The sequence below is a fragment of the Engraulis encrasicolus genome, chromosome 22 (genome assembly GCF_034702125.1).
Source record: "Engraulis encrasicolus isolate BLACKSEA-1 chromosome 22, IST_EnEncr_1.0, whole genome shotgun sequence".
NCBI classification, from domain to species: domain Eukaryota; kingdom Metazoa; phylum Chordata; class Actinopteri; order Clupeiformes; family Engraulidae; genus Engraulis; species Engraulis encrasicolus.
Window position 1 is genome coordinate 41,044,737 of NC_085878.1, and position 25,000 is coordinate 41,069,736.

Sequence of the window (25,000 nt, forward strand, 5' to 3'; positions counted from 1 at the left end):
AGTTGTTGGTAACATAACTGAAACACAGCTGTCGGTACCTTAAACTAAATTGCTGCTTAACACTGTAGTAGCAATTCAGCAACACACATTTTGATTTATGCTACACACTTGCTCATGGTCACTGCACACTTTCCCCTTCATAAGACACTCCATTCAAAAATGAACACTCATCATATCATTGGGAAAACACATATGTTCAAAACATAAAACACACTGGAGGATTGACTAAACATTGGCACACACCTGAAAACACTTACCTTTAAAATTGAACACCAATTAGTCAGCCTTAAAAAGGCCCCAGTTAAAGCCTTTTTGTGTAGGCCCTACTTTGTAAACATGGATGCAGGGAGAGCTCGTGGCAGAGTAAGAGTTAGAGGAGTAGGACGAGGACGAGGACGAGGACGAGGACGAGGAGGAGGAGGAGGAGGAGGAGGAAGAGGACAATTGAGAGGAGGACATAGAATGAGAGGTCAGCTACGCAATGTCATAACTGATGATATTAGGGCAACATTGGTGGACCATGTGGTTAACCATGGTTTGACAATGAGAGAGGCTGGGCTGAGGGTACACCCGAACCTCAGCCGGTTCACAGTGGCCTCTGTCATCCGGACATTCCGACTGGAAAACAGGTATGTGTTTGATTCTCCTCTGCCGTAAAAAGCATCTACAGTGATGAATTGTGTAGTATTATACTGTATTACCACACAGCCATATCACATACTTACTGTAAGCTAAAGTGCTGCACTGTGACTGATTGATCTTTTTGAACGAAGGTGGTCTTTTTGTAATATGTACAGTACAGTATAGGACAGGACAGGACAGGACAGTAAGGTAGAGTACAGTACAGTACAGTAGAGTACACTATAGTAATGTACAGTACAGTGTAGTACTGTGTTACAATAATGTAAAAGAATTGTAAAAAACAATAATTTATATGTAACACTTGTCTGCATATTTCTGTAGAATGACCAGAAGACCAAGTAGAGGTGGGCGCCAACGGCTCTTCAGTCCTCAACAGGAGACTGAAGTAGTCAATATTGTGAGGGCCAACAATGCCATCCGTCTCCACCAGATAAGACACAAGATTCTAGCTGACCAAGGAACGTTTCACAATGTAAATCAAGTCAGTGTTTCTACAATCCAACGCATCTTGGTGAAGCACAATGTTTCAATGAAACAGTTATACAGAGTCCCATTCGAAAGGAATGAGGACAGGGTGAAGGAACTTCGCCATGCATATGTACAGGTAAATATTGTTAGCCCTTACATTTCCAGTATACTGTGATAAAGAATGTCCCCTGACAGTTGAATTTAGATCTGTGCAGTGCCTTATAGGTACATTCATAAAGCTGTGGAGAGTTAGGTGGAGTGGAATGGTTCTATTTTGTAGATGTGTGCTTTGAGTAATGCCATTCATAATGTTACACTACTATTTACAGTACTGTATCTTTTCTCATAGAGAATCATGGACATGGATGGGGCCGACCAAATGCATGAATTCATTTTCATTGATGAGGCCGGATTCAACTTAACGAAGATGAGACGTCGGGGGCGCAATATAATTGGGCAAAGGGCAATTGTGCATGGCCCTGGGCAGCGTGGTGGAAACATCACACTATGTGCTGCCATAAGTTTCAGGGGGTTGCTTCATCACCATTCAAAAATAGGCGCATATAACACCCAACACATCATTGCCTTTTTAGATGCGCTTCATTTCACAGTTGTGCAGGACAGACCAGACCAGCCCAGGTTTGTTGTGATCTGGGACAACGTAAGTTTCCACCGGGCTGCTCTGGTCCGTGACTGGTTCAACAATCACATTCATTTCAATGTCATGTACTTGCCCCCTTACTCGCCATTTCTTAATCCAATAGAGGAGTTTTTCTCCGCCTGGAGATGGCGCGTGTATGACCGTCAGCCACACGCCCGTCAGCCTCTTCTGCAGGCAATGGAACAGGCCTGCGGTGACATTGATGTACAATCAATTCAGGCATGGATAAGGCACTCCAGAGCCTATTTCCCCCGATGCTTGGCAAGGGAGGATATTGCCTGCGATGTAGATGAGGTTATGTGGCCAGACCCAAACAGAAGGCAGAATCCCTAACTATTTTGTAATGCTTCTGTAATGTAGGCCTGCTATGGTTTTGTTTTTGGAGTGATTTTTTGTTGTAAAGTAGGCCTGCACTTGTTGTATTTCATCATGATTTTTATTTTGTTTTAGTTTTTTTTACAGACTTGTGGAGTCTACGTATTTCAGTTTTTTTTGTTACGTAAGTGCCTATTTGCTTCGTGGAATTGAATAAAACACTGAACCTGAAAGAGTGTATTGTCTTGTGTAAAGTAGACTGGTGTTTTACAGCTGAGCTGAAATGTGTTGTCATTTGGTGCTAGTGTGTGTGCTTTGTAACCAGAGTTACATTTTAGCTGAAGATTGTAAGGTTTTTATTGTAAAGTTTAGGTTTTGGTAGAAGAGATTCATGTTGGCATATATGTGTAGGGTTTATCTCCAAGTGTTGAGAGTAATTGGCTTGTGTGTAGAGTTTTGACTATATGAGCCAAATTTTGCAAATTGTGTGCAAGCAGTCGGCAAAAACTGTAATAACGAATAACATCCACTTGATAAAAACGTTATCCAGCCATGAAATAATAAGAGAAAACAAAAAGTATTTTAAGTGTGCGGACCTCACACTTTGCAACTACAGTCAGCCTTTGTCCGGCACCTTTTCCTGGGATGTGCACAATCTTCACCTTCAACCGAGAGGGGAGAGAGACACAACCAGCTTTCATCCTACGCCATGCTGTCCAGTCAATAATATGAAGCTTTGGCTTCAGCCTAGCCGGGAAACTCCCATAATCATTGTGACACATCACTCCACAGCACACAGTGCTTGCTGCACATGAACAAATGCATGTATGCCTCAACCGTGCAAGTAAAGAGTGGAGCCCCAAACGACACCCAACCGGAGCAGTGCAGTGGGACAGTGCTATGCTCAAGACATCTCAGTTATGGAGTAGGATGGGTGAGAAGAACACCTGTTAGTTGCTACCCCCACCAACCTGGCGGGTCGGGAATCGAACTGATAACCTGTGGGCTATCATATCAAGCTTGACACCCTTACACCGCTTACCCATGAGCGCCCTCACATTACATCATCCCCAGTAAAGACATCTGTTTCTCAAGACAGGAGAAGCTACAGAGCAACTTCCACACCCGTCTCAATAGCAAAGGGAAAGAATAACCCACAATCCTCCAAAGCCCTGCGGCAAGTCAGCAGCAACACTTGCTCATTCGCTTGCAACAACACACTGAACAAACTGAACAACCCTCTCTAGACCCTCTGCTCTTCCGAGTGTGTGTGTGTGTGTGTGTGTGTGTGTGTGTGTGTGTGTGTGTGTGTGTGTGTGTGTGTGTGTGTGTGTGTGTGTGTGTGTGTGTGTGTGTGTGTGTGTGTGTGTGTGTGTGTGTGTGTGCGCGCGCGAGTGTGTGCGTGCATGCGTGTGTGTGGCCTGTGTGCGCACGCACGTGCATGGGAAGAGACAAAATGCTAAATTGTACTGTGCAGTGTCTGATGGACACACACACACACACACACACACACACACACACACACACACACACACACACACACACACACACACACACACACACACACACACACACACACACACCACTCCTCTCTGCTCTGCCTCCTTGATTAGGCAGCCAGCCGGATCAATACACTCGCAGTGCGTACGCAAGTGTGTGTGTGCGTGCGTGCATGTGTGCAAGTGTACAGTATGTTTATGTGTGTGTGTAGCCAAATCGCTGTTTTGAGCGAACGAACAGAATATCATTAGCAAGCAAAGCTTCAACTACAGCACTCGAACAAACAAAAAATAAATATATAAAACAAAATAATAGAAACACTCCCCAGAAAGAGGCAACCACTCCGAAGAAGGAACTGAGTTTGTGAATTGTAGATGCTGAAAGTGTTTGCTTACATCACCGGCAGGAAAAAACAACAAGAACAAAAACACATTGACCTTGGAAAAAATCTATCAAGACATCAGAGGGAGAGGACCATACTTCAAACAGCTGCAGGGAGTACTACCAGAGATTATTTAAGTATGTAGAGATATGCCAATGTAATAGGTTGCTATGGCCACCTAACATGACCAGGTTCTGGTCTGCCTAAAGGGGCGTGTCATAATACTCCTTCAATGAATAGAATAGTCCTTAGGTCTGCCTAAAGGGGGATCCCCCCCCCCTCCACCTTGGAATAGTAGAACCCGGAAACAATGGGTCAATGTAATCTCTCTCTCTCTACTCTCTCTGGTATTAAGTAAGGGTTAACGTTCGGCGAGAAGGTCGCTACCGTGGAATAGCAGCACGACAGAGAGAATCTTTAGACCCCGACGCGGAGCGGAGTTCTCTCTGAAGTGCTGCTATTCCACAAAGCGACCGACTCGCCGAAAGTTAACCCGCTTATTATATGGATATACTTAAATGATTCACACATGGCGGGGACATTTCTTTAGGCCTATTTAATGTTAAGATTGTTTCTGCGCAAAACAAAACAGTGCCGTTGTGAAACACCGCTAGGCAACAGCTAGGTAGCCAGAACAACAGGTGTTGTCTATCACAGCAGCTGATTAGAGTCTTGTTGAAAAGTCGCTTTAGCAGTGAAAAGTCTTGTTGCCATTGACAGCGGTCTGTTATAGACCAACCCGTCCGTTATCGAAAAATAACAGACGTGCGAACGTTGGGGAGCCCCGTTGAAATGAATGGAGCATTCGACCGATGACGTCACACCATATAATAATATATAATAATATAATAATAATGTGAATATTCATCACTATGCAGTATCAACATATACTTTTGTTTGGAATTTTTTATACTGTATAACAAACCGACCCTTTCGAAAATCGATGGAAATTTGAGGGAATTATGGCCATCTGAAGAGTATACAACACCAAAAACTCACTGCAACTGGTTGAGCCAGCAGGCTGTGCTAACATGGCCGCCATGCGTGGACGTTCGACTTGCATGACGGGAACGCGGACGACGCATCTACATCTTCCAATAGGATATCTGTGGAACACCCCCTGCTGCTATCCCCACTTCGTAGAACATAGACAGGAAACAGGAAGCAGGAAGCAGGAAGTAGCTCTCACCTCGATGAGGAAGTCTCCTGTGCGAAGCCCCGCCTGCCATGCCACTCCACCCTCGTCTACCGACTCCAGGTACTGCAGTGCCGGGAACGCTGGCGTGGGCGTGAACTCCTCGATCGGCGTGTCAGCTGGGTAAACAAAACAAACAAACAAAAAAACAAACAAACAAAGGATCAGATAGAGTGAAAAGGCAAGGAGATGACTATACGGAAAAATGAGGTGGGTATAAATTCACTGATGGGCATGAAGTAAGTGGTGGATCAGCTGTGATGGAGGTCTGACGAGCAGGCCAGGCAGGGTGGACCATAATAACAGATTGAACAAGAAGGGCAGGCCGGGTGGCCGTGAACTCCTTGATAGTCATGTTGGCTGGAGAATGAAGTAAACAAGCAGCTAAGTTGAACAGCAAGAGAGCTGTCCGTACAGAACGAATTGACGGTTGACAGCAAACAAAACTAAACAAACAATTAGATAAGTAGCAGGAACTGAGTCTGGTGTATACTGCCGTACAAAGGAAAAGGGCAGTAACTACATGCTATGTCAAAATTGAGCTTAGACTGAAAATAGTCCTCATTACACCTTTTGTATCTTGTGATAAAACCTTATGGGAGCCTACTAATGTGTCCCACTTAAGAAATAGGCTACTGTATTGCTGTGTCAAATTTGAAGTAACCACAATAGCCAACCTAATGCCAAGGCTTTGCCGGCATTTTTCTCAGAGTCAATGTTGGCATAGTTACTGCACTTTGCCTTTGTAGGACAGTATAGGAAACACCAGTGAAGGGAGATGAGCAGTGGAGAGGCTGATAGTAAAGAGACAGACAAGCAAACAATTAGTGAAGTGAAAGTGAAGTGAAAGCCCAACTGGGAAACTCCAACTCTCATTGTCATTGTGACACAGCACTCCACAGCACACAAGTGTTCACTGCACACTGCACACAACGAAATTGCATTTATGCCTCACCCGTGCAAGGGGGCCGTCCCCAATGGCGCCCCTAAGAGAGCAGTGCGGCGGGACTGTACCATGCTCAGGGTACCTCAGTCATGGAGGAGGATGGGGGAGAGCACTGGTTGATTACTCCCCCCACCAACCTGGCGCGGCGGGAATCGAACTGGCAGCCTTTGGGTCACAATTCTGACACCCTAACCACTTACCCATGAGTCTGCCCACACAATTTGATCATTGGAGAGGATTTGGGCGTATTGAAAATGCCCCAAATGCACATTAAAGGACATTGTGAAGCAATACATTTAATAGCAATGGCTGCCATAAATACATGCGATGCCAGCGGTTGTAATACATGGTCGCAGTGCTTGGTTTACATGCTATGCCAATGGTTGTAAAGGGCCGTACACACACGTCGCTGCTAGTTACTCGCTCAGCGAATGAACTCAATAGAATGTCAATGTGTTCCAGCAAGACTAGCAGGCAAGTAGGCGAGTACTGTACAAGCGATGCCATGTGGGCGGATCCCGAGTTGAAAATATTTTATCTTCGAGCGAGGCGAGTAAGCGATTAACCAATTGGAATGCAGAGTTCTGTACTTCTCGCCTGTGCATTGGCAGTTAAAGCCGCGGGAACTTTCAGCAAATGTTCCATGAAAGAGAGGCGAATAGGCGAACAAGCGAGAAGCTAGCAAATAGCAGCGCTGTGTGTGTACGGCCCTTAATACATAGCCGCAGTGCTTGGTTTACATGCTATGCCAATCGTTGCAATACATAGCCGCAGTGCTTGGTTTACATGCTATGCCAATCTTTGCAATACATAGCCGCAGTGCTTGGTTTGAAAGCTATGTCGATCGTTGCAATACATAGCCGCAGTGCTTGGTTTACATGCTATGCCAATCGTTGTAATATATGGCCGCAGTGCTTGTCTGTTCTTAGTGATCTTTCCTCCAGTGAGCTAGCAAGTACAATGAGCAAGGCAGAGAGATGAGATAGACACTGAGTCACTGTGGATGTATGTGCGCGTGAGCACGTGTGCATGCCTGTCTGCCTGTCTTCCTTAGCTGCATGTGTCTTCTGTTCATTGTGTGTACTACCTGTGCTGTGTGTGTACGTGTTTGAGAGTGTGCTGTGCTGTGCGTGTGTGTGTATGTGTGTGTGTGTGTGTGTGTGTGTCTGTCCGTCTCTGTGTGTGTGTGTCTGTGCGTGTGTGCACGTGTGCGTGCGTCCGTGCGTCCGTGTGTGTGTGTCTGTGCCTGTGTGTGTGTGTAAAAGCATTTGTCATGTGTGATGTCTTGTCTGAGCAGGCTGTCCCTACTGCTCTACAAAACCAGAGGTGACAAGTGACACTCCTCATAAATCATAAAGCCTTTTACAGTGAAGCTGTGGCCGAGTGGAGGAGAGAGGGAGAGGAGAGAGGCAGACGGAAGAGAAGAGAAGACTGGGAGACGGGGTTACGGTAAGATGTGTGTGTGTGTGTGTGTGTGTGTGTGTGTGTGTGTGTGTGTGTGTGTGTGTGTGTGTGTGTGTGTGTGTGTGTGTGCGTGAGAGAGAGACAGAGAGAGAGAGAGAGAGAGAGAGAGAGAGAGAGAGAGAGAGAGAGAGAGAGAGACAGACAGACAGACAGACAGACAGAGACAAACAGACAGAGTGAAAGACAGACAGAGACAGAGAAAGACAGACAGAGACAGAGACAAACAGATAGAGACAGAGAGAGAAAGACAGACACAGAGAGAGAGAAAGACAGACAGACAGAGAGAAAGACAGACAGAGAGGCCAGCAGACAGCAAAAAGACAGACCAGACAGACTTAAAGGCAGAGGTAGAGGCAGACAGGCAGATGAAAGGGAGATAGATTTGGTGGCTGGCTGGCACACATTTGTATCTGACCATCTCTCCTTTGGTCAACTGGAGCAATAAGCCCCCCTGGACACAGTGGAGATGTGAGGAACAGAACATGTACTATAGCCTACTGTAGATGAGGAGCAGAATATGTACTATAGCCCAGTGTTTCTCAACCTTGTTTTTGGGCAAGGCACCCTTTCAATTCATGAAAAATGTCAAGGCACCCCAAACCAACAAGCCGTAACATGGCATCGCATCCGATACCACACAAGCTTCGAAAAGTAACACATTTGGAAACGTCACACGACCTACGTTTGAAGTTGCAGCTGACTGGGGCGACCTACAGTATATTTACTTTATTGTGCGTAAATGGCAGATGAAAGATTCCACTGACTAGCATTAACTTATCAATTTAGACAAATATGTATTATATTACATAATTTTATCTATCAGCCACGTTTCCGCGGCACCCCTGAAGGGGGCCCGCAGCACCCCAGGGTGCCCCGCCACCCCTGTTGAGAAACACTGCTATAGCCTACTGTAGATGTGAGGAGCAGAATATGTACTATAGCCTACTGTAGATGAGTGGCAAAGAATAGTGTGTATGGCATTCTGTCTTAGCCAGGCCGTGCCCTCCTAGTGACGCAACAGCTTCAGCGTTGCTACTAGTCAGGTCAGGAGTCAATGCAAGTACTTTCTGAGTTCCCGCAAATACGGGAACTCCTCCCACTTTGTTGGGAAGCAAACAATCATTAGCAAGCCAAGGGAGGCCATTAGGGAAATGTTGTTTGGGAAATGAAAATTGTTATGCTCTTGGTCAGACCAAGTCTCGAAGAGATTTGAAAGTCGATGATAATCAGGCTAATTCTGTCTCTCTCTCTCTCTCTCCTCTCTCTATAGCCTATACGTGAATACAGTATATAGGCCTACAGTATACTATATGTATATACTGTACACACAAAGTCTCCCCTGGGGATTATTATTTGACTGAAAGCTTGGAAAATGACCTTGCTTGAATTCAGGTGCGCAAGAATATGGAAGACACAGCAGCACAGTGCTTATCACAGTGGACAAACATATATGAATATGGGAAGATTTAACACAGTAAAGGTGAATATATGAGACTCGACTCGGTGAAAATACTGTAATGTTAGTAACACTGTGTGGATGAGAGGTAAAGGAATGATACACAGCAGAAGATATTTACAGGGTATTGGTTACAGTCCCTCGAGCAGCATGGGGTTAAGTGTCTTGCTCAAGGGCACTTCAGCCAGGGGATAAGGTGTAGGGAGAGGTACAGCAAGGGTGGGATTTGAACCTGCAATCCTCTGATCTTAAGCCCACCTCCCTAACCACTACCCACGGCTAGTATGTGAGGCACAGCACAGTGTGGAGGAGAGACACAACAAATCCTGCAGTCATTGTGACAGAGCACGCCACAGCACACAGTGCTCACTGCACACAACAAAATTACCTTTATGCCTCATCCATACAAGGGGGCAGCCCCAAACGGCAGCCAATGCCACTATTGCATATGGATTAAATGCTTTTTGTTGTTTGTTTATAGTGGATTATCTGTAGAAGCATATTAAGTTATGGGCATTAGCTGTGTTTGCACCACTTGACGTCATGTGGTTGTACCAAAAAACGTCATTGACCCTCCATACTCTGTTTCTCCACGTACAGTGTGTATGATACGGATTGTTTCTTCTTTTTAAAGTCCCTTTGGATAAAAAGCATCCGCGAAATGGTAATACATCTGTAATATAAATGTTATATATCTCAGTGTCGATGAGAAACAACTCAATACATGAGACAAAGCTCGGAGTAGAGGTGTAGCCTATGTATGCGTGAGGCACAGCACAGAGTAGCCTCTGTATGCGTGAGGCACAGCACAGAGTATTCGTGAGATACAGCAGAGTGAATGTGTGAGACACAACGCAGTGTACAGTATGCGTGAGGCACAGCACAGGGTATGCGTGAGGTACAGCTCAGTGTACAGTATGCGTGAGGCACAGCTCAGTGTACAGTATGCGTGAGGCACAGCACAGGGTATGCGTGAGGCACAGCTCAGTGTACAGTATGCGTGAGGTACAGCTCAGTGTACAGTATGCGTGAGGCACAGCTCAGTGTACAGTATGCGTGAGGCACAGCACAGTGTACAGTATGCGTGAGGCACAGCTCAGTGTATGCGTGAGGCACAGCACAGTGTACATACGGTATACAGCGGTATACCTGAGACACAGCACAGTGTAGCCTATGTATGTGTGAGGCACAGCACAGGGTATGCGTGAGGCACAGCACAGTGTACAGTATGCGTGAGAAACAGCACAATTTAGCCTATACGTGAGTGTATACGTGTATGCGTGAGGCACAGCACAGTGTAGCCTAAGCGTGAGGCACAGCACAGGGTATGAACAGCACAGTGAATACACAGCTCAGTGTATGCGTGAGGCACAGCTCAGTGTATGCATGAGGCACAGCACAGGGTATGCGTGAGACACAACACAGTGTATACCTGTGTATGCATGTGTATGCATGTGTATGCATGAGGCACAGCACAGGGTATGAACAGCACAGGGTATGAACAGCACAGTGAATACACAGCACAGTGTATGCGTGAGGCACAGCACAGGGTATGAACAGCACAGTGTATAAACAGCACAGTGAATACACAGCACAGTGTATGCGTGAGGCACAGCACAGTGTATGCGTGAGGCACAGCACAGGGTATGCGTGAGGCATATTCAGGTCTCCAGACAGCATGCTAATGTTATTGCTGTTCATCCACCACACTGCTGCTGCTGCTGCTGCTGCTGCTGCTCAAACTATACTGAGTCACATCCTGCCCACTGAGTGGGTGTGTTTGTGCAGCTAGTGAGTGCGAGTGTGAGTGTGTGTGTGTGTGTGTAAGTGGTGTGTGTGTGTGTGTGTGTGTGTGTGTGTGTGTGGTGTGTGTATGTGTGTGTATGGTGTGTGTGAGTGTGTGTGTATGTGTGTGTATGGTGTGTGTGAGTGTGTGTGTGTATGTGTGTGTATGGTGTGTGTGAGTGTGTGTGTATGTGTGCGTGTGCATGCGTGCGCACGGGTAGCCGCATGTGGGAGTGTGTGTGTGTGTGTGTGTGTGTGTGTGTGTGTGTGTGTGTGTGTGTGTGTGTGTGTGTGTGTGTGTGTGCGTGCGTGCGCACGGGTAGCTGCATGTGGGAGTGTGTGTATGTGCATCGATTGTATCTGTGTAGATGTGTCAGTGTATGCACAGTCTATCTTGCACGTGTGTGTGTGTGTGTGTGTGTGTGTGTGTGTGTGTGTGTGTGTGTGTGTGTCTGTGTGTGTGTGTGTGTGAGAGAGAGAGAGAGAGAGAGAGAGAGAGAGAGAGAGAGAGAGAGAGAAAGAGCGAAAGAGCGGTTACTGGAAAGGGAGATACCAAAGAGAGGGTGCGGAGGAGCAGGACAGGTAGTGATAACAGCCCCCCGGGGAGAGGAGAGATGAGATGAGATGAGATGAGATGAGATGAGATGAGAAGACAGGAGAAGAGGGGGGAGAAGAAAGGGGAGAAGAGGAGGAGAGGAGAGGAGAGGAGAGGAGAAGAGAGGAGAGGAGAGGAGAAGACATGAGAGGAGAGGGGAGAAGAGAGGGGAGAGGAGCGGAGAGGAGAGGAGAGGAGAGGAGAGGAGAGGAGAGGAGAGGAGAGGAGAGGAGAAGAGAGGGGAGAAGAGGAGGAGAGGAGAAGACAGGAGAGGAGAACACAGGAGAAGAGAGGGGAGAATAGAGGGGAGAAGAGGAGGAGAGGAGAGGAGAGGAGAGGAGAAGACATGAGAAGAGAGGGGAGAAGAGGAGGAGAGGAGAAGACAGGAGAGGAGAAGACAGGAGAAGAGAGGGGAGAAGAGAGGGGAGAAGAGAGGGGAGAAGAGGAGGAGAGGAGAGGAGAGGAGAAGACAGGAGAAGAGAGGGGAGAAGAGAGGGGAGAAGAGGAGGAGAGGAGAAGAGAGGAGAGGAGAGGAGAGGAGAGTGGGTGTGTAGCATTAGACCGGAGGGATGGATGGATGTCAGCGGTATTAGAATAAGCAACTGTGGAACATTCTATTCTACGCTTATTGACAAGACATGAAATGAAATGAAATGAAATACTGCTCTCTCTTGCTTTCTCCCCAGCATACACATCACTGTTTATTTATACATGTAAACACATGCGTGCATACACACTTACTTAGACACACGCACACACACAGGCACACACGCACACACACCGACACACACACACACCGACACAAACACACACACACACACACACACACACACACACACACACACACACACACACACACACACACACACACACGCATACACTAACGCACACAGCCAATGGCATGCAAGCAAAGGCATCCAGCTGTTATATTTGGAACAGTAAGCCAGGGAAATGCGATGCATGCGTCTGAGAGCAAACATTTGCCAGTACAGTGTGAAATCCAAATTAAATCAGCCTAAAAGGGTCTGAGGAGTCCAGTTGCTTTCCCTGCTCCACCACGGTAAACACTGCTGGATTACTGACATTGATCTGTGGAAGTGTATGGAGTGTGAGTGGGTGTCTCGTGTATCTGAATGTGTGTGTGTGTGTGTGTGTGTGTGTGTGTGTGTGTGTGTGTGTGTGTGTGTGTGTGTGTGTGTGTGTGTGTGTGTGTGTGTGTGTGTGTGTGTGTGGTGCGTTCAGGCTAGTGAAGCAAACACACAGAGCACACATATAAAGTGCATGTCTGAGAGATAGAGACACGCTATAGCTAGAGCAGGCAGCATGCACTTTTGACCAAAGGAATGATTGAAGTTGTTTATTATCAACAGTAGCACTTTTATAACACCAAAGCCCACATAACTTTGGATAGCACAACAGGCAATGTTTGATTTCAAATTGCGTGATGCATGTTAAAAATAATATTCGGTAACCAGAGTGATGGGGAAAGTGGTAAGCAGGGAGTGAGCTGCATACACAAGCCAATGGCAAACATTTTGTTCACTACAACTGACAGCTGCGCGCCTGCTGCGCGGACTGACAACAGCTCCAGGGGGAAAAGGGGACGAGAGCTCCGGGGGGACTCCCTTACCTTTAGCGCCTCGTAGCACGAATCCAAAGCCCTCGTTGTCCTTTTTCTGGAGGACCACCGTCTTCTCGTCGATCACGCAGTCACTGTGGAGAAAATTACGCGCATAGCGCCCGTTATTGCAACCCATCATCCGCATCATCGCCACAGCGCGGCCCGAGTGCAGGTTCATCGTGGCGAGCACCGGTATCTTTCCCCGGTGGGGGAAAACGATCCCTTATTTCAAATTAGCTGCGAGACGACGACGACAACGCCGCCGCACCGGCGTCCACATCTCCCGAAAAAACGCCACCCCTCCTCAGCCGCTGCGAACGGAGCCGTCAGCCGGGCGGGAGTGACACGCGGAGGCCCTGGCCAGCGACACAGTGTGACGTCGGTGAGAATCATTACCGATTAAATAAATGATGAAAGCACAAACGCAACGGAACGGAGAAGGAGGGAGAGGGCAGCAATAACAGAATCCCGGCTGAGGAGAGGAACAGACAGCCGCGCAGGCAGCGGAGGGAGGAGGAGAGGAGAGAGGACTGGAGAGGAGAGGAGGAGAGCGTGATGGTTGCATGAAAGCGCGGGGCCCATGCGTGCTTGTTTTGAGAGCAGAGAGTCCAGTCAGCGGAGGGCTGGCCAGACGAAATTGAGGACTGGCTCGCGCGTGAATGACATGCTCATTAATTTAATCCCCAGCAGCAGCACAGGATCACCGAATTGCGCGCGCGTAATCTCTAACTAACACGGAGACAAGTCTAGTCGGTAATTATGACAACGCGTAGCCTATTTTTTCATTTACGACACTATACATTTACCAATTTTAATACGCGCTAGAAAGGTTGTGTTTCCCTCTCTTTCTACAGTAGCCTATATGCCCGCAGACAAATATCAGTAGTCAGTTTGGTCAATGAAGCTTTACCTCCCACGAGAGGCTAAATCAGCGACCACATAAATCGTCCCCCCTTTCGTTCTATCTTACATAAGAAACAGGGAAGCCAGAAGAAGTATTTGTTTGGACTAAGAATTCAGCACTGAATGTCGTCTTCTTAAAGTCTAATTCTTTTTTTTTAATCGATACGATTGTGTTATTTAAAGCAATTGCCTAAACGTTACTGCATACTTCAGAAAACAAACATAGAGTAGCCTAACACAGATTGCGTGCATGGATCAGACACTCAAAACAGTTACAACCAGGACAGGCAGTCCGGTGTTAGAGAGAGAGAGAGAGAGAGAGAGAGAGGAGAGTAGAGAGAAAGAAAGATAGAGAGAGAGAGAGAGAGAGGAAGGGAGGGAGAGAGGCGTAGGCTACTCCTAGCAACAGAACGGATGCTCTGTTGCCCTAGCAACGCAATCTGTTTTAAGGATGCTCGCAACAGCGGATGTAGGATAGGCTACAGTAACCAAAGTAGTTACTCATGTCCTTCCTGTTTTTCCACCAGGTTTAAAAAGATAACAGTAGCATTCATCCATTACACCAAGGACATACGCGAAGACATTATGTTGCAATTTCCAGTTACAATCGTCAAAAACACTCGAACTTGATAACTGACCACCACACATAGTAGGCCTAGCCTATATAGCCCAGTTTGAATAAGAATACATTTTACAATTAAAAGTTCCATGCACAGCTCCTAGGTGCTGGTAGATGCAGGAATGTTCAATACTTCAAAGGAAAGAAGTCTACCGCACACATTCTTGACTTTATGCTCGTTTTATTAGAGCGAACAACGCGTTTCGCCTTAGTGCGTCATCAGGCTCACTCAGGTGAGCGAAGAAGAATACATTTTAATTTATTGGTAAGAGTTCATGAATCAGGATGGCTCTGACCAAAGCTATGGTGGCGCCCCATAATAACTCAGAAGGCTGTGAAGCTGCTCGAGACATTTTGCCTCTCATGCAAAATTAAATGACACCTTCTGTCAGTTAGAAAAAATCACGATGAATATTTAATGGCGAATGAGAGCCCAGAGGGAGGCAGGCCAATGTTTAAATAAGACCGGGTGTGTGTGTGTGCATAAAAAAAATGTATCTTCTTATGGCGGTCTAAGGAGAAATTATTTTGCGCTGCAGTATGCTAACATGGTAAGCATTAGACTACTTTAGTGAGATCTCATTTACTAAACAACGAAGAAGTTCAGTCCATGGGTGGTGGGGTATGCTCATCTTACGAGTGGATTTCTTAGACCTAACTGAGTGATCTGAGAGGCTTCTTAGACTGGTGATAAACTGCGCCTACACAGTCTTGTGGTCGAACATGGAGGTTGTAAACACCACACATTATTTCAAGTGAAACTTAACACATCCGACATTCTTCTAACTTTCATCATCAAATATAACATGCACAAATACAAACAAAAACATGCATGTCCATGCACGCACACACGCATACGCACGCACGCACGCACGCACGCACACACACAAACACACATCGTTCTAACCGACTCCCCATCCTCTCACTCCCAGTTCTAAGTAGGGTTCTGCTGGAATGCAGATGAGCTCTTGCCGCATGTCCTGCCATTGGTGTAATGTGAGTCGATGGAGCTCTTGACCTCTGTGCAGTTTGACAAGCCCTTATGTTACTGTATGCCCTCTATACTGCTCTCCTGGGGTGCTGGGGGAGTTCTAGAACCCGGGTCCCCATATGTCCTAAACCAGAGCCGTAGATAAGGAGAGGGAAAGCGTTGCCATAGGATCCCGCGGGAACTTCCGCCAACAAAACTGGTGGCAAAACTGACCATATATGGTCAAAGATGGCCGACCTCGCGGTCCCATTCAGTTTTGCACAGCCTTCATTCTGTTTCAAATGTAGCGTCCGTTTCCATAGACTCATTTGGGACTCTGAGAAGAATTGATATAGCGCATTTTTGCACATTTCAAAGCACACAATTTCAAGGGACTGTGTAATTACTTTACCTAAAATGATAACTTGTGTCAGACCAAAAGCAGCACAGTCTAATTTGTAGAATTAGTACACGTAACCTAGCCATGCTAACACAAACCTATGGCAAAGATGGGTTTAACTGGACCCAACGAGGCTAGCATAATCCCACGTAAAACCACATGACCAAAGATCAAAGACGGCATCAACTCTACCTACCTATGGCTTAGACTGCTGAAGTTCTAGATCTTTCCATATGAAGACTTCAGATGCAAAACCCCCCAAAGTGCCTTTTCAGACACATTTCTTAACAGGGTTCCCTAAAAATATAGAAGTGCAGGTCTTCAGAAATGGAGTTAGGGGGTTTTGCATCTGAACTCTTCATATGTTCTGCAGTGCTGTGATGCGATGCTGCCAGCTCTCTTGTGCCACTCTTACCCGTGTGTGTGTGTGTTGGCCAAATGCCTAATACTGAATAATAAAGCCCCGCGCTGATGTTGGTGTCTGATCAAACACAGCCCTAATTGCCAGGCACACATTCATCGGCGTGTATGTACAAGGCATTTGGCTCGGCCCCTGTGCTGTCTGGCTTTGTGAGGGGATTTGTGTGGAGTAGATAACAGCCCATCACCGTATACTCCAGAGGCTGGCTCCAGTCAGTCGGCTCGTGCCCTCCCTGCCTGTCTGCCTGCCTGCCTGCCTGCCTGCCTGCCTGCCTGCCTGTCTCCCTGCCTGTCTCCCTCCCTCCCTCCCTGCCTGCCTGCCTGTCTCCCTGCCTGTCTGCCTGTCTGCCTGCCTACCTGTCTGCCTGCCTGCCTGTCTGCCTGCCGGCCAACCTGCCTACCTGTCTGCCTCCCTGTCAGTCTGCCTGCCTGCCCGGCTGTTGGTCCCTGTCTTCCTGACTGACTGCTTCCCCGTCTGGCTGCCTGACTGCCTCCTTCCCTAGTTACTTGTCTGTCTGCCTACCTCCCACAATGTCTTCCTGCCACACTGTCGGTCTGACTTACTTCCTGCCTGGCTGCATGGGCATAACTTTAGCAGGATCAGCAGGTGCAGTCGCACTGTGGGCCGTGAACTCTGCCTGCCTGCCTGCCTGCCTCCCTGCCTGCCTCCCTGCCTGCCTGCCTACCTGCCTGCCTGTCTCCCTGCCTCCCTGCCTACCTACCTGCCTGCCTGCCTGCCTGCCTGCCTGCCTCCCTGCCTGCCTGTCTCCCTGCCTGCCTACCTGCCTGCCTGTCTCCCTGCCTCCCTGCCTACCTACCTGCCTGCCTGTCTGCCTACCTGCCTGTCTCCCTGCCTCCCTGCCTGTCTGTCTGCCTGCCTGCCTGCCTGCCTGCTTGGCTGGTTGACGGTTTGCCTGCCTGCTTGCATCCCTAGCTGTCTGTCTGCCAATCTGTCTGCCTGTCTTGTCTGAGTTAGCCTCTTAGTGCAGATGGGGTCGCTAGATGGGGCCTATTCACTATTTGCTGAAAATACTCAACTACGTAAGGGATAATTGACGACACGGTGTGCGTATAACAGGAAAAATAATGCACACCTAGGTGGTGATGCGGCCACGACGCGAAGCGGAGTGGCCGTTACACCTCAGTGTGCATTATTTTTCCTGTTATGCGCACACCGTGAAGTCAATTATCCCGCTTATACCACGGTTGCCACACTGTCTGAAATTTATTTGAGGAATTATTTCGATGCTTTAAAGGCTAAAACAAAGGTTTTCTGTATAACTACTTCCTTCCGCCACAAGAAGGTTCTTCTCATAACTTTCTGGCGAACTGCCGTTACTAATTCTAAATTGAAGGTTGCTATGGCCAAGACACCGTCGATAGTTCTATCGCATTCGGTTGTCAAGTCAAGAGCCAGTCGTTAATTCTATCGCATTTGGTTGTCAAGTCAGTCGCCTCAATGTTCTACCCATCCGATATATGGGCGCGTCTGACTTGCCCACAAGATTATGCTACAGTTGACATGATTCCTACAAATTTACAGATCTCAATAGATTAAAAAAATACCCTGCGTATGTTGGCGACATTCTAAATGCCGCGCCTCGCCATTAACTTTATCAAAACAGGCACCTCGTCAATCTGCTCTCCTCCCATAGGAAACTCCCCTTGATTTATTTTTCACTGCGTTCCCATAGTTAGGCCTATTGATCCAAAAATACATGTATCCCTATACTTTTCACAAGTTACGCTACTCTCTCAACTGATAAACGCTACAACCACATGAAGCATCTCCTGGGGAAGAAATGCCCACGTGAAACGGGCGTCCCTTTGCGCAGGGAATCTCTCTCTCTCTCTCTCTCTCTCTCTCTCTCTCTCTCTCTCTCTCTCTCTCTCTCTCTCTCTCTCTCTCTCTCACAAAGTTGACAGAGTGATGGTCAGTTGGGAGAAATAAACATGTTTGAAATTTGATTAGACCTACTAAGATTTGCTCCAGATTCATTATATATACCACCATACATTGCGATGCAACATGTGCCAATTCAGCGCGTAATGCTTGCAACTTTTTTGTGCGTAATTTATGAACGTGCGTGCCTTGGCGCATTGATACACTGGAGTTATGCGGTCAGAAAAGTGACCTAATAGTGGGACTACTTCAGGTGTGCATATATAGACAGTTAATCAACACCCAATTTAGCACGTCACAATGGGAGATTCCAGACTGTCGTGGTATAAATCATAACAACATTGCTATGACATTATCGGGAGCCTCAAGTTACAGATTTGGTAAGACTTGGTCTTTACAATTTTGGTGACAGTAGGGTTATACTGTAACATGCTCTGCGCTAAGGGGTTAAGGAGCCACTGGATTAACTCATTCTCTGCCATTGTCCAGGCCGCACACTACAGTACACCACTAACCACAGAGGCACACACGAAGCTGTAAATGTATGCACTTTTGATGACGTTGTATTCCTATGCCTCTGCCTGTCATACCTCGCCAAATTACACAAGGACTGCAAGGATGTCACACACACATAGCAAAACACAACTTTATTAGACATATCTTTGTTTTGTTTTTTACGACCGACAAATTGTATTTTACAGGCTGGAATAAATGAAAGCCACGAACAGTAATGCAAATGATTAATTTGCTATCATTACATGACATTAATATGCCATTATTATTGTTTTTTTGGAGTAGCATGGCTTATTATGAAACGGTTCAATAGTACAACCCCTTGACTGTTAGCTTCTGCAGCTTCTTCTTCTGGGAGTCTCTGGGAGAATGAGATAGGCAGCTGAACTGCAGCTCTAGAGGGAACAGATCCTTCAGTAATTGAAAGAGCCACTTGATTTTTTTTTTTTTTTTGCAGTCGTCCAACCCCCCCCCCCCCCCCCCCCCCCCCCCCCCCCACCCCCCCCCCCCCCTTCAATTTGAAACAGCCCTGACTTGAATGTGCTACCGGGCGCAGTTGTTAACTGGTGAATGGCTGGGGAGGAAACTCAAGGAGGATAGAGTTACTTCTTTTCAGCACTAAAACGTAGAAAATGAGACACCTTCTGGCATACTAATGTAATGTTGCCTCTTAAGGCTCTTTTCCACTGCCATTGTATTGCTATTTATGATGATATTTTCATGAATATTTTCAAAGTAATAAACTATTATTTACTAGTATGTCCAAAGCACAGTCATTTTTGCCAGCTTTCTGAAAGGCCTACAGCCCGACTCGGCTGCCACTTTTTGCTTTTTGATTGAGCTGTGTCGTGTCCGATCGAAAAGTAAAAAGTGGCGGCTAAGTCGCGCCGTGTCGAGCTGTAGGTCTACCAGAAAACCAGCAAAAAATGACTGTGCTTTGGACATACTAGTAAATACTACTTTATTACTTTGTAAATATTCACGAAAAGATCATATTTGGCAATACACAGCACAGTTTCAATGAGCAGCAGAGTTGCAGTACCTCCTCTGGCCACATGCTACACAGTGTACCTTTAAATCCAATATTGGTGTAGTTGTCACATTAGCAATATATATTTGATCCACAAACCCTTCTTTCAAGCAAGCAATACATACATCACAATACACTCTCTGAACCTGTTTTTAATCCCAATCAAAGTGAAGCTCATTTGTGAGACAGATATGGCGTTATTTGTCAATAATTACACCCTCCTCACACACATTTTACTTCTGAGGAGAAGGCATCAGAGCAAATAGTGTTCGTTCTACTGACATCACTACCAATACAAGCTGTTGTGGATGGATACATGATACATTTTTAGATGCTGCCTCTCTGGTCATGTGACTGGCCATGTGACTCATGAAGAGGACCCCTCTCCTCTCCCTGCTCCACACTGCCTGAGCCTGCACGCCCCCCAGATCCTACCCAGTCCCATCCCCTAAACACACACACACACACACACACACACACACACACACACACACACACACACACACACACACACACACACACACACAGAGTGTACAGATCTGTACATGCTTACATAGTACATGCACACAAGCATTCACACGTGCACGCGCACACACACACACACACACACACACACACACACACACACAGTGTGAGAGTTGGCAGTGGCGGTGGCGTGGTCCTACCTGGAGGCGTCGAAGCTGTCGTAGGATCCCACAGTATAGTGTCTGAAGAGCTTCTTCTTGTCCGCCCGCTCCGCTCGGCTCTCTACAACACACAACACAAACAACATGTGCCATCACACACACATACCTATAGTACACATACACACACACACACACGTACGTATAGTACACACACACACACACACACACACACACACACACACACACACACACACACACACACACACACACACACACACACACACACACACACACACACACACACATACGTATAGTACACACACACACACACACACGTATAGTACACACACACACACATACGTATAGTACACACACACACACACACACACACACACACACACAACAGAGACAATATGTGCTATCACACACACATACGTATACCACACACACGCATATACACACACACACACACACGTATATACACACACACATACACACATGCACGCACACACACACACACACACACACACACACACACACACACACACACACACACACACACACACACACACACACACACACACACACACACACAACAGAGACAATATGTGCTATCACACACACATAGGTATAGTACACACACACACACACACTCCCCAGACAGACGGCCTCAGTACACAGAGAAACACATCTGAGTTCAGGTTGTACTGTAATAGAGACAAACATACAGTACATGTCGTTTAGTCAGCACCTAAAAGCCCTGTTTATAATGAAGGAGACACATGGAAGAAACTCCCACACACTGACCATTTTGCTGTTCTTTCTTTAATAACGACGTTTCATCGTTATTAAAGAAAGAACAGAGAAATGGTCAGTGTGCGGGAGTTTCTTTAAGTTGTTGCTGAGTGACCCATGGGCCATATCCGACGCACCTGCCAGCTGTGTGCGAAAAAAGTCGAAGTTTAACGTATGAATGAAGGAGACAAATGGAAGCCGAATGTTGACCAATAGCAGGCAGAGAGAGTCTTACAGCATTGTTAATATATGCCCAAAGCCCCTCATTATTAGCTGAATGGGCTTGTAGTGAGGGGAGGTGACTTCAACAGACTTCAAAACATTTCAAAGGAGACATTCATGCTTGCACCACAATAAAGAACAGCAAAACATATCCTGTGTGCTCCAGTCATCCTTGGGCCAGTCTCCTTTGAAGTGTACCAGTTTGCTTTCAACTGAATACAGTCCCAGACTGTGAGCACCAAAAAGGCTAGCGCGCAAGTGGCCTCCATTCCTAAGACTTCAAAACATGGTCCTGTACGTATGCTGACTGACATGCGCCCACATGTGCCCACGGGGCAGCTGTGGCCTAGTGGTTGAGGAGATGGGCTTTGGATCAGAGGGTCGCAGGTTCAAATCCCACCACCCTTAACAATCCCCCCATCACACTCCATGGCTGAGGTGCCCTTGAGGTGCCCAAGGCACCTAGCCCCATACTGCTCCAGGGTCTGTATCCAATGCCCTGTGCTTAAAATAAGTGTGAGTCGTTTTGGATTAAAAAAAAAAAAAACGTCAGCCAAGTGTAATGTAATAATAACTAAAGTAGTAATAATAACTGTAAAAATATGTGGTGATGTATGGCGATGTCGCCATATGCCAACAAAAATATGCAACAGTGTCTACGCCATTACAGGGTTTTGCATACAGCAGTGTTTCTCAACTGGTGGGTCGGGACCCAAAAATGGGTTGCAGAGGGGTCATCAGGGGGTCGCGGAGCTGTGGTGTAAAAATGTATAGTTCCCCCTTTTACAAAACTGAGACAAAATGCAGTAATGAATAAATTACTGCCATGACGATGTACTCCTACTAGTTGATAGACATATTCTATTGTATTGTTATACTTGTGATAATTACAATAAATTGACCAGCTTCTGACACCGTAATAACAAATTGGGTCACAACGTAATGTCCATAGAAAAGTGTGGGTCCCGCGATGATTCCAGTTAAGAACCACTGGCATACAGTATGGTATGTTATGTTGGTACGTGATGAAGCGCTGATCACAAGTGCACAACGCTTACCACTCCAGCCAAAGCATAGCTTCCCACCGCTCCTGCTAGCAATCACCTCCATGCTCAGATGGACCTCAATAGTGTGCCGTCTGTACACCACCCTCTGACACGCGGACTCTGTCATCAGCATAAGATGCAAAAGTCCACAGTCCACTCGATTATTCTAGCGTCCCGTCTGGGTCAATGTCAATCAGTGAACGGGATACTCTACTAAAAAGATATTTTCCATGAGGGAAAAAAGGAAGAAAAAAAAACCCCACAAAGTGTTAAAAACTAAAAATGGAAAAAGCTTGCACTTTTAAACTTCTGTGTCCACTCTGTGTGAGCCATTTCCATAGAGTATGGGTATTATTTTTTACCATGGATATCTATCTCGCAATCTATCAAATTAGTCCATGTGTTGAGGAGGATGTCCCATCTTGAGTGACAGTGACGGTAACATGTGCCCTTGTATCTGTCTCCTTCCAGAGAGAAGTTGGAAGCCTGGTCTGGTCAGGTCTCCTACCAATAGAGTGGCTACAGGTTCTGGCATCGCTCAAGACTGATAGCTGTGCCTTTCATATCAATAGAATCAATCACGGAATTAGTGATAAATGAAATGACATCCGAATGAAATCCCTGAAATTAAATAGTAAATAGTAAATGAGAGATGGGAAAGATTGACAGAGGCAGAGGGAGAGAGAGAGAGAGAGGGGAGGGATTGGTGTGTGTGTGTGTGTGTGTGTGTGTGTGTGTGTGTGTGTGTGTGTGTGTGTGTGTGTGTGTGTGTGTGTGTGTGTGTGTGTGTGTGTGTGTGTGTGTGTGTGTGTGCGTGCGTGCGTGTGTGCGTGCGTGTGTGTGTGTGTGTGTGTGTGTGCTTGTGTGATGGAGAGAGAGAATCAAGGATTACACATAATGAAGACTGAACAGGGCTTAAAGTATTGCGGGATTACACTGCTTTTAATACACGCAGACCAACCAACTACATGATTGGACTTATGAAACCAGACAGAGAGCAAGCGAGTCACATTAAGGCCACATCAAATCCTGTCAGAAAGTAAATAATTAATACTGACCTCATGACATTACATACAGGAAGTGGTCAAAACATATGTTTAGATAAGCACTGAGAGTAAGGATTGTTTGTATGTTGTTTCCTGTTGTTGCTGTGGTACACAGGGGTGATAGTGAAAAAAAATCCTGAGCCTGAACTTTTTTCCCTGCTCTAACGACGACAACAAGATACTGCATAGTGACGTAACGGAGGCCGATTTTGACACATTATTCAAACATTTAATAGCCTGTGTATGACCATTATTCAAGCCTAATAGTAGAATAAAATCCTGAACCTGTAACACTTTCTGAGATAAGAATAACCTAATGGCTAATTATTATCAATGTTTTTATTTTTGCAAACTCGGTCAAGCCTGAAATCAGGCATGGAGCCTGAATACTATCAGCCCTGGGTACAGTATACGCACCATAGAATTGTTGTCAGGGCTCTAAAGTAACTTTTTTCATCATCAGCCAAAATGGCAAGTACTATAGATGTTACACACACTCACCAATGGGTCCAACTGGCCAGTAAGTTTTCTATTCTACCAGGCAAACTGAAATGTCACCACCATTTGACCAGTTGGCTGGTGTTAATTTAGAGCCCTGGTTGTTGTACTGAGAAGAAAAAAAATCCTGCTGCGCATAACATGGACTTTTTTCCTTGCTGGTATTTTTCAATGTATCTTTCGACAGCACACAAAACAATCAATGGCAAACCAAAAACCAGCAAGAAAAAAGGCCAAAAAGACGCACACAACAAAAAAGAACAGAAAAGAAAAGAAAAGGCCACAAGAGAAGCTATCCGTTGCATTTATTTTTTTCATTTTTTGCAAAGAAGTCTACTGTGTCTCAGCACAGAAGTTCTCATTTGCACCTGCATGCACTTGTAAATTGTGTGTGTGTGTGTGTGTGTGTGTGTGTGTGTGTGTGTGTGTGTGTGTGTGTGTATGTGTGTGTGTGTGTGTGTGTGTGTGTGTGTGTGTGTGTGTGTGTGTGTGTGTGTGTGTGTGTGTGTGTGTGTGTGAATGCGTGCGTGCGCATGTGTGTGTTTGTATTGTGTGTTTGTGTGAATTTCTGTGTGATACGTGTGTGTGAATTTCAGTGTGATATGTGTGTGTGTGCGAATTTATATGTGTTGTATGTGAGTGCGCACAAGCGGCCGTCCATCTTTGCATGTGTGTACAGTACAGTATGTGTTTCAAGTGTCTGTAAGACTGTTACGTTCTCAAACGGGATGTCTCAGACATCATCTGAAGGCACTGTGTGTGTAAAATGGGCTTTGATGTGCTCTGCTCTATGCAGGAGCATAGACACCCACTGGCTGCTGGTGCATTATGGGTAAAATTGTGGCTCGTGACAGAAAGGTCAGCCTCTCCTCTCTTCTCGTTGGGGGGTCTGAACCTCCAGTGTGACCATAGCCAGATCACCAGCACTTCAAAGCATTGGGAAACTGCAAGACACGGATACAAAAATCAGCTAATAAAA

General features: G+C 46.3%; 2 protein-coding genes across 2 annotated transcripts in view; one reads left to right on the forward strand and one right to left on the reverse strand.

Annotated features, from left to right (window-relative positions):
- LOC134438328 (SH3 and multiple ankyrin repeat domains protein 2-like) overlaps positions 1 to 25,000 on the reverse strand; it is a 258,811-nt gene that overhangs the window by 93,645 nt on the left and 140,166 nt on the right. The window contains exons 13-15 of the mRNA XM_063187875.1: positions 20,454 to 20,535; positions 13,040 to 13,122; positions 5,158 to 5,282 (exon numbers count right to left, since the gene is read on the reverse strand). Coding sequence (XP_063043945.1) covers positions 5,158 to 5,282; positions 13,040 to 13,122; positions 20,454 to 20,535 — 290 coding nt within the window. The remainder of the gene's footprint in view (positions 1 to 5,157; positions 5,283 to 13,039; positions 13,123 to 20,453; positions 20,536 to 25,000) is intronic.
- LOC134438809 (uncharacterized) lies at positions 436 to 2,420 on the forward strand. The gene is made up of 3 exons (XM_063188469.1): positions 436 to 629; positions 964 to 1,246; positions 1,460 to 2,420. Exons 1-3 carry the CDS (start codon positions 463 to 465, stop codon positions 2,102 to 2,104), a joined length of 1,095 nt encoding a protein of 364 aa, XP_063044539.1. The 5' UTR covers positions 436 to 462; the 3' UTR covers positions 2,105 to 2,420.